Source organism: Leuciscus leuciscus (assembly GCF_965113295.1).
Source record: "Leuciscus leuciscus genome assembly, chromosome: 5".
In the NCBI taxonomy this organism is placed as follows: Eukaryota; Metazoa; Chordata; class Actinopteri; order Cypriniformes; family Leuciscidae; genus Leuciscus; species Leuciscus leuciscus.
In genome coordinates, this window is record NC_138729.1 from 37,708,946 (window position 1) to 37,721,325 (window position 12,380).

Sequence of the window (12,380 nt, forward strand, 5' to 3'; positions counted from 1 at the left end):
ACAATTCGTTGAACTGCTTTGTGTGTCCATCAATTCTTCAAAAATCACATTAGCTTCTTGAAGCAAGCTTACATTTGACTTTGCCTGACCCTTATCAGTCAAATCCGAATCTTTCACTACCATCATAGTTTTAACAACAGTTTCAACTGTTTGTTCACAGGCAACTTTGTTAATTGTGTCTTTGACACTCTGTGCTGAATTCACAGTTGCTGAATTTACAGGTAGGCTTACTGAAATCACAGGTACTGACACAGATGTTCCAGCAACACTTTCCACATCTTGCACCACACTCTCATCTATCATGTCCTGCCTTGTACGTGTATTTTCGGGACAAGCACGAGCCAAATGCCCCGTTTTTCCACATCCAAAACACTTCATTGTAGTGTCAGTGGATACATAGACAGTATAGTCAAAATCATCAAATCTGAATTTCAGATTTAAATTCAGTTCAGTTCTGTTCTCACTCAAAATCATATAAGTGAATCTCCTAAAAGACACCACATGTTTGATTAAGTCCGATTTACTCCCGATCGCGATCTTTTTCACAGGAGCAACTAACTTCCCGAAACGTGACAATTCTTTAACCAAAGTTTCATCTTTGATAAAAGGTGGAATATTAGACAAAATAACTTTCCTCGCAGGTGTTGAAAGAGAAAGCACAGGTGTAAAAAGACCACGAATTACAACTCCTCTTTCTACAACATTATTGGCCTTTTCAACAGTGTTCAAAAAACAAACAACCGCATTGCTCATTCTTGACGCTGCTAAAATACTCTTATGTCCAACAATCTCACCGATAGCTAAGACACAATCTTCCACACTTGCTGCGGCCGTCACTTTAACCCCGTGACGCCGTGTTAATGAATCAAGTGAGTCAACACCTTGGGCCGCCATGCCCTCGGTGATACACTGATAACCAACGGCCAAAAAAAAAAATATATATATATTGTTTTATCTACTCAAATACAGATTAAACGTAAAAAAATAGCGATATTCAACTAAGAAAAAAAGGCCACAGCGGGCAGAAAACTCATTCAAACTCACCACACGCTCTCCACGCACGCTCACTCAACAGACGCTCACTCAACAGACGCTCACGCATGCGCACGAGAGAGAGAGAGAGAGAGAGAGAGAGAGAGAGAGAGAGAGAGAGAGAGAGACAGAGAGAGAGACAGAGAGACAGAGAGACAGAGAGAGAGACAGAGAGACAGAGAGACAGAGAGAGACACATCATGACGTTCTCTCACACACAACAATCCTTTCAGAGGCGTGTCGGGCTTTAAACGTCACAGTCATCATCAGCATGCAAATACTCCATCTTTTGTATTTATGTCCGGATAGTTTTATTTGTTTTGATGACAGTTTTGCAAGTAATATCACGATTAAACGATTATAATACCATCGCTATGACCAGAGAGCTACAGGACGCAGGATTTGATGATCAGCTGACTGGAGGTCATGTGATTCCTCTCGAACGCTGCGATTGGTTGCGTAGTAAATTAATTGATGCCGACTTCAGATGTGCGTGCGATGATGATTCGAATTTTAGTTGCTATTAGCGACGCGTGATATGATATTAATTCTGACTTCAAAATCAGAAATCTACACTCAAACATCGCTGTCTGTTGATTGAGACGAGGCAAATTCAGATTGACTTTTGCCGAGTATTTTCTGTGCAGATCTTGCGATTTTGAAGCTATTCGGAGAATTCCTGAGAGAAAACCAAGGAGCAGATCGGAGGATATAATATTTTCCTTTTTTTCATATTCATATTATTTCTGAGGACATTTTATCTAATAGTTATTATTTGGGAGTTAAACTAGGAGTTTGTAGTTGTATTTAATTGTGTGTTTAATTTGATTATTTTTGTTTTATTTATTCATTATTTGACTTTTTTTGGTAGTATTTCAGAGGAGGGTTGTATTGTATTGTTGTTTTTGTATTGTATTTTGTATTGTCTCTATTGCAGGTTGGAGGAGGACGTTGATGGCTCACATGGGTGAAAGAGGAGGTGAGTGCTCTAGTTTTTCATTTGTTTATGGTTTGTTATGGTATGATGATGGACTAAATTAATGTGCAGAAACTTGTGCGAGGTAACGTTAACCCATTTGATCCGCCAATTTTCCCAGCTAAGTGATCACATGTATTTGATTCCTTGCATGTGAAATAAACCTTTCAATTTGAGTAACAATTGTAACAATTTGTAATTGACCACTGACATTGATCATTGATTATTATCAAAACATAACTAACTATGTGATGTCTGAAATATTGCAGCTTCAGGCTGCTCCAGATCCGGAGGAGCTGCTTCTACTCAGATGGATGATCTGGAGGTTTGTAGTTTCTGTTCGGATGATTTCGTTTGTTTTGATGATGTCTCTGTGTTCACAGGACAGACTTACGGGAAGAGGCAGAGCGGCAGCCAGGGTGCCGTGGAGGCTTCTCCTGCGAACAAGAACTCAACAGGTGAGATTGAAATAAGGCTGGGGGGTGTAAAGTGTACGGACACAGATTTCGTGCATAAGACTGCTTCAAGCTTTTAACAGGTTAAGGTCTAGTCATATTTACCGTTGCTCAGCAAAATTTAGCTGAAATTTTCTTTCCGAAATGATTACCAAAATATTTTAGTCGGACGTTTGTCTAACATATTAAATTGATTCGTTCAATAACTCACAATGTTCATTTATTGTTAATTTAACTGTTATATAAAATAAATATCACATTTGCAGTTGTGCACGGAAAACGGCACTCTTGCTGATGTGATATTGTAGGCAGCGCCGTCGCAGGTAGGGTGCGAGGCCCTGTGTGAACTTGAAATGCGAGGCCCTGCTCTTTGATGTGGATGCTCAATTGCGCATGAATAACAGTCACACGGACGTAGCTGTTCTAGTTCTATTGCACGCATAATCTCGCTGCAATACGTTTTTATCAAGTAGAATAATACAGCATAATCATGCACATAGTCTCAGCTATGACTTTTTGCTATTTATTTCAAAGGGAAAAAAATCAACTGTGCAACGAGTCCTTTACATAAAGTCAGCTCGAGAATTTGTCCGAATACATACATAGATCCGCCTACTTAACTAACGTATATCTTAATGGTCCAGTGGTAGAACTTTCACCAAGCGTGTCAGAGGTTCTGGGTTCGAATCCGCGCTCGTATATATTTTTATTTTATCTTTCTCGTATAACGTTAGTTTTAAAAACAATTTTTTATCAAAACCGATTATGTTCATCAGTGGTTGTATATCAAGCAGGGACACATTTGTGTGCATTATGTTAGAGTATCCGCAACGGATTGAAGCGCGCGTCCAAAGGAAGACAGTTCGGCGTGTGCGCGAGCCACACGAGAAAACACCGTATCCGCGCCACTGATCGCAGCTGCAAGGAGCACTTTGATCACTTGATAAAAAACTCATATCAGCGCTAGATCATCTCTTATTTTAAAAATAGTTAACTGGCCAGTTAACTGGAGATGTTTTATTTATTTGTAGAATTGTTACATTCGTGCAGCGAGATGTTTTAAAAAGTGGTAAAAAAAAAACAAAAAAAACAGCAGGATTGCGAGGCCCCCTAGTGGTGCGAGGCCCTGTGCGGTTGCACAGTTCGCACAGTCTATGCGACGGCTCATTCAGGACGTTATCGGAATGTTTAGGGGACCATGTTTTATTTGGAAATGTGATGTTCCCAGAACGTCCCCACTTATGGTATGATGATGGACTAAATTAATGTGCAGAAACTTGTGCGAGGTAACGTTAACCTGATTTGATCCGCCAATTTTCCCAGCTAAGTGATCACATGTATTTGATTCCTTGCATGTGAAATAAACCTTTCAATTTGAGTAACAATTGTAACAATTTGTAATTGACCACTGACATTGATCATTGATTATTATCAAAACATAACTAACTATGTGATGTCTGAAATATTGCAGCTTCAGGCCGCTCCAGATCCGGAGGAGCTGCTTCTACTCAGATGGATGATCTGGAGGTTTGTAGTTTCTGTTCTGGTGATTTCGCTCCTCTGCCTTCTGAGTTTTCTGTCTCTGTGTTCACAGGTCAGGCTTACGGGCAGAGCGGCAGCCAGGAGAGCCCAGATGATGGATGTCCGTCCAGGCGGTCGTGTGGAGAGTTGAGCCTCAGCAGCAGAGGGACGTACAGCGTCGAGTGGAGCTCCGACCGCCTCCAAGAGATGATGTGCCCTCCGCTGCCAGGTCAAGTTCCTGTGGAGCCAACAGTGACCTCAACTCGCCGAACAGCTCAGGGTGCCGTGGAGGCTTCTCCTGCGAACAAGAACTCAACAGGTGAGATTGAAATAAGGCTGGGGGGTGTAAAGTGTACGGATACAGATTTCGTGCATAAGACTGCTTAAAGCTTTTAACAGGTTAAGGTCTAGTCATATTTACCGTTGCTCAGCAAAATTTAGCTGAAATTTTCTTTCCGAAATGATTTCCAAAATATTTTAGTCGGACATTGTCTAACATATTTTTCAGAACATTGACAGGACATTCAAAAGTAACCATCCCATAATGTTTGCAAAATTATAAAACAGAATGTTCCCTGAACATTTGTATAACCGAGAAAAAACATGTTTAAAAGGATGTTTACTGGATGTCAATGCTTAATATTGTGAAATAAGACTTTGGGGCATTTATGCAGGCATTAAGCAGAAGCAGGGCCGTCGTATAATATATTTGCATTACTTGATTTGTAACATTACAGATAATAATTGAACAGTAAATATAAGTGTCATTGTGTCACTGTTTAATTTGAGGTCAGAGATGTTTCTAATAGATGTCTTTTCAATTGTGTGATTTCAGAAAAACCTACAGAACGTCGGAAGAGGAAAGGAATTCGTTCTTTCCTCATGAGAGTGTGGAAGGCTATGAAACAACACTTCGGCTGCTGTTGTCACAGTAGTGCTGTGGATGTTGTGGAGCCTTTCGTCCCTCCAGCAGATCTGGACCCAGAGCCTGAGCCAGATCTCCCAGCCGTCAAGTTGCTGACCTTGGTGGAGTTCTTTAGCTCAGAGTCACTCAACATGGAGGATCTTTCGGACAGGGAATAAAGGTAAGCCAAAGGGTCTCTTAGGTGATCATTTGAAAATAAATTCATCATCTTTTACTGGACTCTAATTTAGATGTTCTTTGTTTATCTGAGTCACAGCGCGCGTGTCGGGCTTTAAACGTCACTATAGTCATCATCAGCATGCAAATACTCCATCTTTTGTATTTATGTCCGGATAGTTTTATTTGTTTTGAATGATGACATTTTCGCATGTACATCGGGGTGTTTTGCAAGTACAAGTAGATTAATTGATGCCGACTTCAGATGTGCGTGCGATGATGATTCGAATTTTAGTTGATATAGCGACGCGATTATGAATTCGATTATGAGTAACTATTGTAACAATTTGTAATTGACCACTGACATTGATCATTGATTATTATCAAAACATAACTAACTATGTGATGTCTGAAATATTCCAGCCTCAGGCCTCTCCAGATCCAGAGGAGCTGCTTCCACTCAGACGGATGATCTGGAGGTTTGTAGTTTCTGTTCTGATGATTTAGCTCCTCTGTCTTCTGAGTTTTCTTTCTCTGTGTTCACAGGTCAGGCTTACGGGAAGAGGAAGAGGCAGAGCGGCAGCCAGCAGAGCCCAGATGATGGATGTTCGGCCAGGCGGTCGTGTGGAGAGTTGAGCCTCAGCAGCAGAGGGACGTACAGCGTCGAGTGGAGCTCCGACAGCGACCAAGAGATGATGTGCCCTCCGCTGCCAGGTCAAGTTCCTTACTTTATCCACTACAGTAAATTACCTGATATTGTTCGAGGCTCAGACTCGCTGTCCCAGTTTAAAACTAGATTAAAGACGCATCTCTTTAGCCAAGCATTCACATAATACTTACCTTTTATACTACAGTTGAATCAGATCGAATGCATTTAATATTATGAACGGCAGCTATGCTAATTATTTCCCATCTACTTTTCTGTTGTTATCTCGGGACGCTAGTCCCGAGGTAAATAGAGTTCGTCAGCTCCAGTTTGTATCCAGCCTCTCATGGAAACTTCAGATGCCCCAACACCCGTGAAGAGACGACGCGACGCCCGTGAAGAGACGACGCGACGCCCGTGAAGAGACGACGCGACGCCCGTGAAGAGACGACGCGACGCCCGTGAAGAGACGACGCGACGCCCGTGAAGAGACGACGCGACGCCCGTGAAGAGACGACGCGACGCCCGTGAAGAGACGACTCGACGCCTGAAAAGCGCTATACAAATAAATTTGAATTGAATTGAATTGAAATCATTTGAAAATAAATTCATCATCTTTTACTGGACTCTAATTTAGATGTCCTTTTTTTATCTGAGACATGGCTTTATGTATACTCCCCGTCAGCAGCATTAGAAGTGCCTGCTTTTAAACTGCATGAGAAAAATAGAGTTGGTTCTAAGGGGGGTGGAGTTATGATCTATGTGAAAACCATGGGCGTAGGTTTAGGGGGGGACGCTAGGTACTAGTCCCAATCAATATTTTGAGATGACAAATTTGTCCCCACCAATATTTAGCAAGCTCCTTTGAACTGCTATTTGGATCTTTGCGCTGCTATTTGGATCGATTCCAACGGCCAAAACAACGACAGTACAAGAAACGCCGTAATTTGATTGGCGGCGGTGTATCTGACAGGCTACACGCGCGGGCCGGGACTACTTTTGTGCTTGCACTGGCAGCGAGCGGGTGGTGTGTGTGTGTGTGTGTATGGCGCTCGAAATGTTCCATTCGGCGACGAGACTGACAAGCACGACAGATAACACACGTGTATACGTGCGTGTACGTCTCCATTTGTTTTATATGGAGACGTACACGCAAATATCACGTCACGTAGACACGTCAATAACGTGTAGCTGTTGATCTTTACAGACGTGACGGCGGCGTCACGTTAGAATTTAACGTGTGGATAACGTCTGCACGTCTGCCCGTCTTAACGTCTGCACGTCTTAACGTCTGTACGTCTGCACGTCTTAACGTCTGCACGTCTGCCCGTCTGCACGTCTGCCCGCCTTATTTTCCTTATTTTCTCATAGGCTACATTTAGGCTACTGTTATAGACATTATAGATAATCTTATTTTGGCAGTTTACTTAGGACTAAATTGGATTTATTTATTTATATGATGATGAATGTCTGTTAAGTATGCATTTTGTATCCCAATGATAGATAAAAGTATATTGTCATGTATACGATGAGAGACAAATAAAATGGGCTAGTAAAATTCAGAAAAAGTGGGTCATATATTTGTTTGTTAAAGATTTGTTAAAGCCCTGCAGCAGCCGGTCTGCATGCCTCAAGTTCATTCATAGATGCTGCATTTAGTATTAATTAACCATTCAGAAACCACTTTAAAACGTATTGGATTTTAAACTAAAATGAATTATCATACTTCTGATTGCTGGTTACTGCTATACTTATTCTGAACAGGTCATTAATCATTCAATTTAAAATAGTTTAACATAAATATACTATTTAATAGAGCTACACTACAGTTTTTATAAAGCCTAGCACTCTATTAAATCTAGCCTAGTCATACTGCAAATTTTTTTGCTACTATGTTAAGAGCATACAAATATATCACCCAACTCAGGCAAAACAATTGACAGCCCTGATAAATAAAGTAAAAGGCTTAAACGGATGCATCTTGTTTTCACCTGCAGGAAAAACAAACACTTAAAACAAAAATGGCAGTAAATGACCACTAAAGTCAGTAGGTGGCAGCAGAGGGACACTCATCTGCTCATTAGCCATGTCCACTCCTTGATATACTTGTAAGAAGTTTCAGTAAGTCTTGGGTCATTTATTCCTGTACATTAAGGGCTCAATGCATTAACAATTTCTGAAAGGAGCAATGTTCGCTATAGTATACATTTGCTTTTGTAAAATATTTTCAGTGCTTTAAATGTCTTACAGATTTGTATGGGTTCTGCATGCATCTTTGGAAGTTATTCCACAAGATAAATATTAAGTAAAATGTATGACTTAATTATTTTTTTTAAATGGATTTTTATGTCAAAACGAAGAGTTTGTAATGTCATTTGTAGCATTTTTTAATAACAGAATAATAGACTTAAATAGTCAGAGTATGACTGCTTTATTCTATGGTATTGTCTGCATGCTGGTCCTTTTCCTGTCTAGCACATGAAATACCCATACCTTTATTCTGCTCTTAAGCACACAATAATCATAAATGCTACACTAAATCTTTAAATCCTGGGAAATAAAGTTTGTTACATAAATAAGAATTACAGTAAAAAGCATTCACTTAACAATTTTGCAGTTAATGAAGTAGGCCTACATGTTAGACAATATGCTCAGTATTTTGTGTTCAGTATTTTCAGATTTAAACTATATGGCTACGATTTATATTTATATTCTTTATATCACAATGACATACATATGTACACATCAGGGTTTCCGTTGAAATGTCCGACAAAATTAAATCTCTCCGGTCAAATTGTCCGATTAAAATTGCCTAATAATCCCGCCCCCCAACACAATCTGAATTTGAGAATAAGCCTAAAATGTATAAAGCAAAAATACACCGACCTTTGGCTATGTTATAAAGGAACAGGCTCTACAGTTTTAAAGTTATTAAACATTAGGCTATTACATGGCTTGGTTGAATTCCAATGTGGAATGCGGTCTGTTATTTCTTGATATCAGACCGCTGAAGCACTTGCGGCACCAGGATTTTGATTAGGTGGGCCTCCAGAAAACTGGATGGCCCAGTTAAAATAAGCCAAAAAATAAATAAGAACGGTTTCCCCTTCATCTCCGTTTCAGCGCTTTTCTGGGCACTGAGGACAGCGACTCAGTAGCCAACCTGAATTTAATGCGTAATTAGCATAGGTAAAAAAAAAAATAAAAAAATAAAAAAAACACTTAAACAGGATTTTTTTTTGTGCTTTTTTAATACAATTACAATTTCATTTCATTTATTGTTTAATAAAATTATAGGCCTATTATTTGTAGTTTATTAACAGCAACAACAGCTGTAAAGATGAAGTTGACGATCGCCATCTCCGTAGTGAACGCGCCTATAGAGAGAAATGCACATGATTACATAATCAGAGAGTAGCCTATTTCTTTTAGTTTTAAATTGTTAAAAAGACATTTCAAGCTTTCTTAAGATATATTTCATGTCTGTGAGGCCTATGCTGAGTTTTGTTAGATGAGATGCGCTCCAGTTCACGAGCAATGCAAGTGACCGCGCGGGCGCCTGCATGATTAGGCCTATATCGTCTGCTATATTTCCAGGCAATCGGTTGATAAACATTTTTTTATTAAAATTAAGATACAATTTATACAAAACGAAATTCACTTCAGAAAAGTCTTTCTACAAAACAAAACTTAATTAAGTGGTCAAAATCATGTCTGACCCGCTCCATGTCTCTCGATATTGCGCATCCTATCTTACTTGTGCTGTTCACTTTTCATAATCAACATAAATAAAAAAATAACATTATAATATTTTAACAAATATTAAACTAAATGAGCTTAATGGCTACAACACTTATAGTAGGCTATACCTAGACTCTCTATTTGTACAAATTGCTGCACATTCATTTTATTCTGAATTTTGCACACATAAGTTGAAAGGCATTTGTTTGTGCATAGCAAACATCTGCAACATTGATCAAGTTTCGCTGATAATTATGCGTGCATTTATTAATTATTATCTTAATGAATAATGAAACAAGGACGAAGCATATAAACTGCGTTGTTTGTTTAGAATGGAATGGATCGCAAATAGATCCGAATGAAGAAACGAACCATAGTAGAAAATGTTTTTTTTTTCGTCTATTTGAAAGTTAGGCTAATAAACATGTTGCATTCGGCCTGATTATGTAATTTTTTAAGTTGCATAGCCTGCCTCCAGTTTTCCTCAACTTTACTAATTAAGTATCTTTGACCAGCATATCATCAAAATGTCCGGAAAACGAAACCTCTGCCGGTCACTTGTTTTCTAGCGGAAACTCTGGTACACACACACACACACACACACACACACACACACACACACACACACACACACACACACACACACACACACACACACACACACACACACACACACACACTGTATACGTACTCCACTCGCATTTTACATACAGTAATACAGTAAATGTACTTCATAGAGAATGTAACACACACACACACACACACACACACACACACACACACACACACACACACACACACACACACACACACTGTGTGTGTGTGTGTGTGTGTGTGTGTGTGTGTGTGTGTGTGTGTGTGTGTGTGTGTGTGTGTGTGTGTGTGTGTGTGTGTGTGTGTGTGTGTGTGTGTGTTACATTCTCTATAAAGTACATTTACTGTATTACTGTATGTAAAATGCGAGTGGAGTACGTATACAGTATTACAGTACTGAAAATAATGTCTGATTACACACCTGTTCTGTCTTGAATGATTGAAGACACTGTTGTTCTCCCAACATTCGGCTTTACCTTTTGACCCTCAGTCATTGTAAGGTCATGATTGATAACATTGTCTGCAATAGTGTCCTTATTTCATTAGAAACATGTCCACAATCTTGACCTCTTCCACTGTTTTGCCTCTGTACCCTTCTTCCACCACACATCATTACTCCTCTTCTTCCAGACTGTTGACCCTGTTTGTTTCTGTGTTGTTCTTCCATTATCTAAATGTGTGACACGGAGTTGTGCTCTGTCAATATATGCTTGTCAAATGAAGCTTCAGGAGATGCAGCTCTGAGCTATTTCAGAGACCTGGTTGATTTAATGCTTTACATTCCCCTTCATTAGTGAAATGCAAAATGTATAGCCAAGACACTGTCATTAAAATGTTCAAATGTAGCATGTCATGGGAACCAACAACAGCACATACATTAGGCTATACCCATATTTCTATTTATAACGCAGCCACTTTAAATTCACATAATGTTTCACATCTGAGTAACAGAAATATATATATATATATATATATATATATATAATGAAAATGAATTACCAACATGCCAAGAATATCAAAAAATACCAAGTAAAACACAAATTTGTAAATATTTGTTTGAATGTTTCTGTAATGAGCAGTTTTTAGAAAACCAGAATGCCTGTAAATAAACAATAATAATGACTGGCATTTCACACAAAAGTCAATGAAAATACAGTTCCAAACATCGCCACAGCAGAACAATTGTCTAAAAGGAGTAGTTGTGTGGGTGTTAAATATATATTTGTATTTTTGAAAGAATAGGTTGAACATCAACCAGTAATCTCAATAGAACAGGGCCTTGGCGCCATCTACCGGCAATTTTATATTGATATTTAGTAGTTTAATATTTATTTAGCCTCCGTTCATTTCGGCATTTACAACTCGGTTTAAATGAGCTTGCTAGAAGTTCATAGAACGATTTTTTATAACATAGAATTTAAGAATATATTTAAGTAATGCATCCACTCTACTATAGAGCTTTTTTATTATTATTATTGTAGCCTATATCCTATTTCATATTCCCACATGCTCGTGCATAATTGATATTGCAAAATAGGCCTACATTCAAAGCTTTTTACTGTTGAGATTCGTTTTTTTATGTATCCAAACCTAAATAGTATTTTCTTAATAGTCTTCGAGGATGTTAAAAGCTAGGCCTATGTTAAATAGCTATTAATGTGATTTTCTCTGCTGAAAATTACTTCATCTAATTTAATAATAGCTTTAATAGCTAAATGATCAAGTCTTCTAGCCCACACTGTTCGAACAGTGTCTCAAATAAGACAAGTCTATTCAATTCAATTCAAATTTAGCTGTAGCCAAGCGCTTTTCACAATATTGTTTCAAAACAGCTTTACAGAAAATGCATTTCAGAAATGTACATAGAAAAATACAATTAGTAAGTTAGTCATTTATTAATCCATCATACAAGTAGCTGCATAAAAGTACGTGCGCTATTTTTAAATTAGCCAAGGCACGTTTTGCGTTCAGACGGGCAGACGTGCAGACGGGCAGACGTTCAGACGTGCAGACGGGCAGACGTTCAGACGGGCAGACGGGTAGACGTTCAGACGGGCAGACGGGTAGACGTTCTCCACACGCACGTTAACACGTCTTTAAGCTTGGTTAGGAAAGAAATGACACAAAGCGAGCGCCATATGTGTGTGTGTGTGTGTGTGTGTGTGTGTGTGTGTGTGTGTGTGTGTGTGTGTGTGTGTGTGTGTGTGTGTGTGTGTGTGTGTGTGTGTGTGTGTGTGTGTGTGTGTGTGTGTGTGTGTGTGTGTGTGTGTGTGTGTGTGTGTGTGTGTGTGCGCGCGCGCGTCGACGACGCCGACGGTAAGTTACCAGGGCTGT

The 12,380-nt window shown here is 39.2% G+C and overlaps 1 protein-coding gene across 4 annotated transcripts; it reads left to right on the plus strand.

Moving 5' to 3' along the window:
- Positions 1 to 1,415: 1,415 nt before the first annotated feature.
- LOC309499521 (uncharacterized protein) lies at positions 1,416 to 6,475 on the plus strand. Of its 4 annotated transcripts, XR_014206281.1 has the most exons (7): positions 1,423 to 1,548; positions 1,599 to 2,011; positions 2,278 to 2,466; positions 3,935 to 4,303; positions 4,820 to 5,069; positions 5,489 to 5,544; positions 5,612 to 6,475. XR_014206281.1 is itself a non-coding variant. In XM_082170795.1 (4 exons), the coding sequence occupies exons 1-4, from the start codon at positions 1,987 to 1,989 to the stop codon at positions 5,065 to 5,067; spliced, it is 831 nt and encodes a 276-aa protein (XP_082026921.1). In that variant the 5' UTR covers positions 1,416 to 1,986; the 3' UTR covers positions 5,068 to 5,368. The 4 variants fall into 4 exon arrangements, 1 of the variants encoding a protein (XP_082026921.1); XR_014206279.1 differs by having other exon boundaries at positions 1,416 to 2,011; positions 5,489 to 5,551; positions 5,631 to 6,475; XR_014206280.1 differs by having other exon boundaries at positions 1,416 to 2,011; positions 6,027 to 6,475.
- The last annotated feature ends 5,905 nt before the right edge of the window (positions 6,476 to 12,380 follow it).

Bases quoted from the DNA above. Each gene is read 5' to 3' on its own strand.
- LOC309499521 (XM_082170795.1), top strand. From the start codon at position 1,987: ATGGCTCACATGGGTGAAAGAGGAG. The intron at 2,012-2,277 runs GTGAGTGCTCTA...GAAATATTGCAG, and splicing joins TCACATGGGTGAAAGAGGAG to CTTCAGGCTGCTCCAGATCC. The intron at 4,304-4,819 runs GTGAGATTGAAA...GTGTGATTTCAG, and splicing joins TGCGAACAAGAACTCAACAG to AAAAACCTACAGAACGTCGG.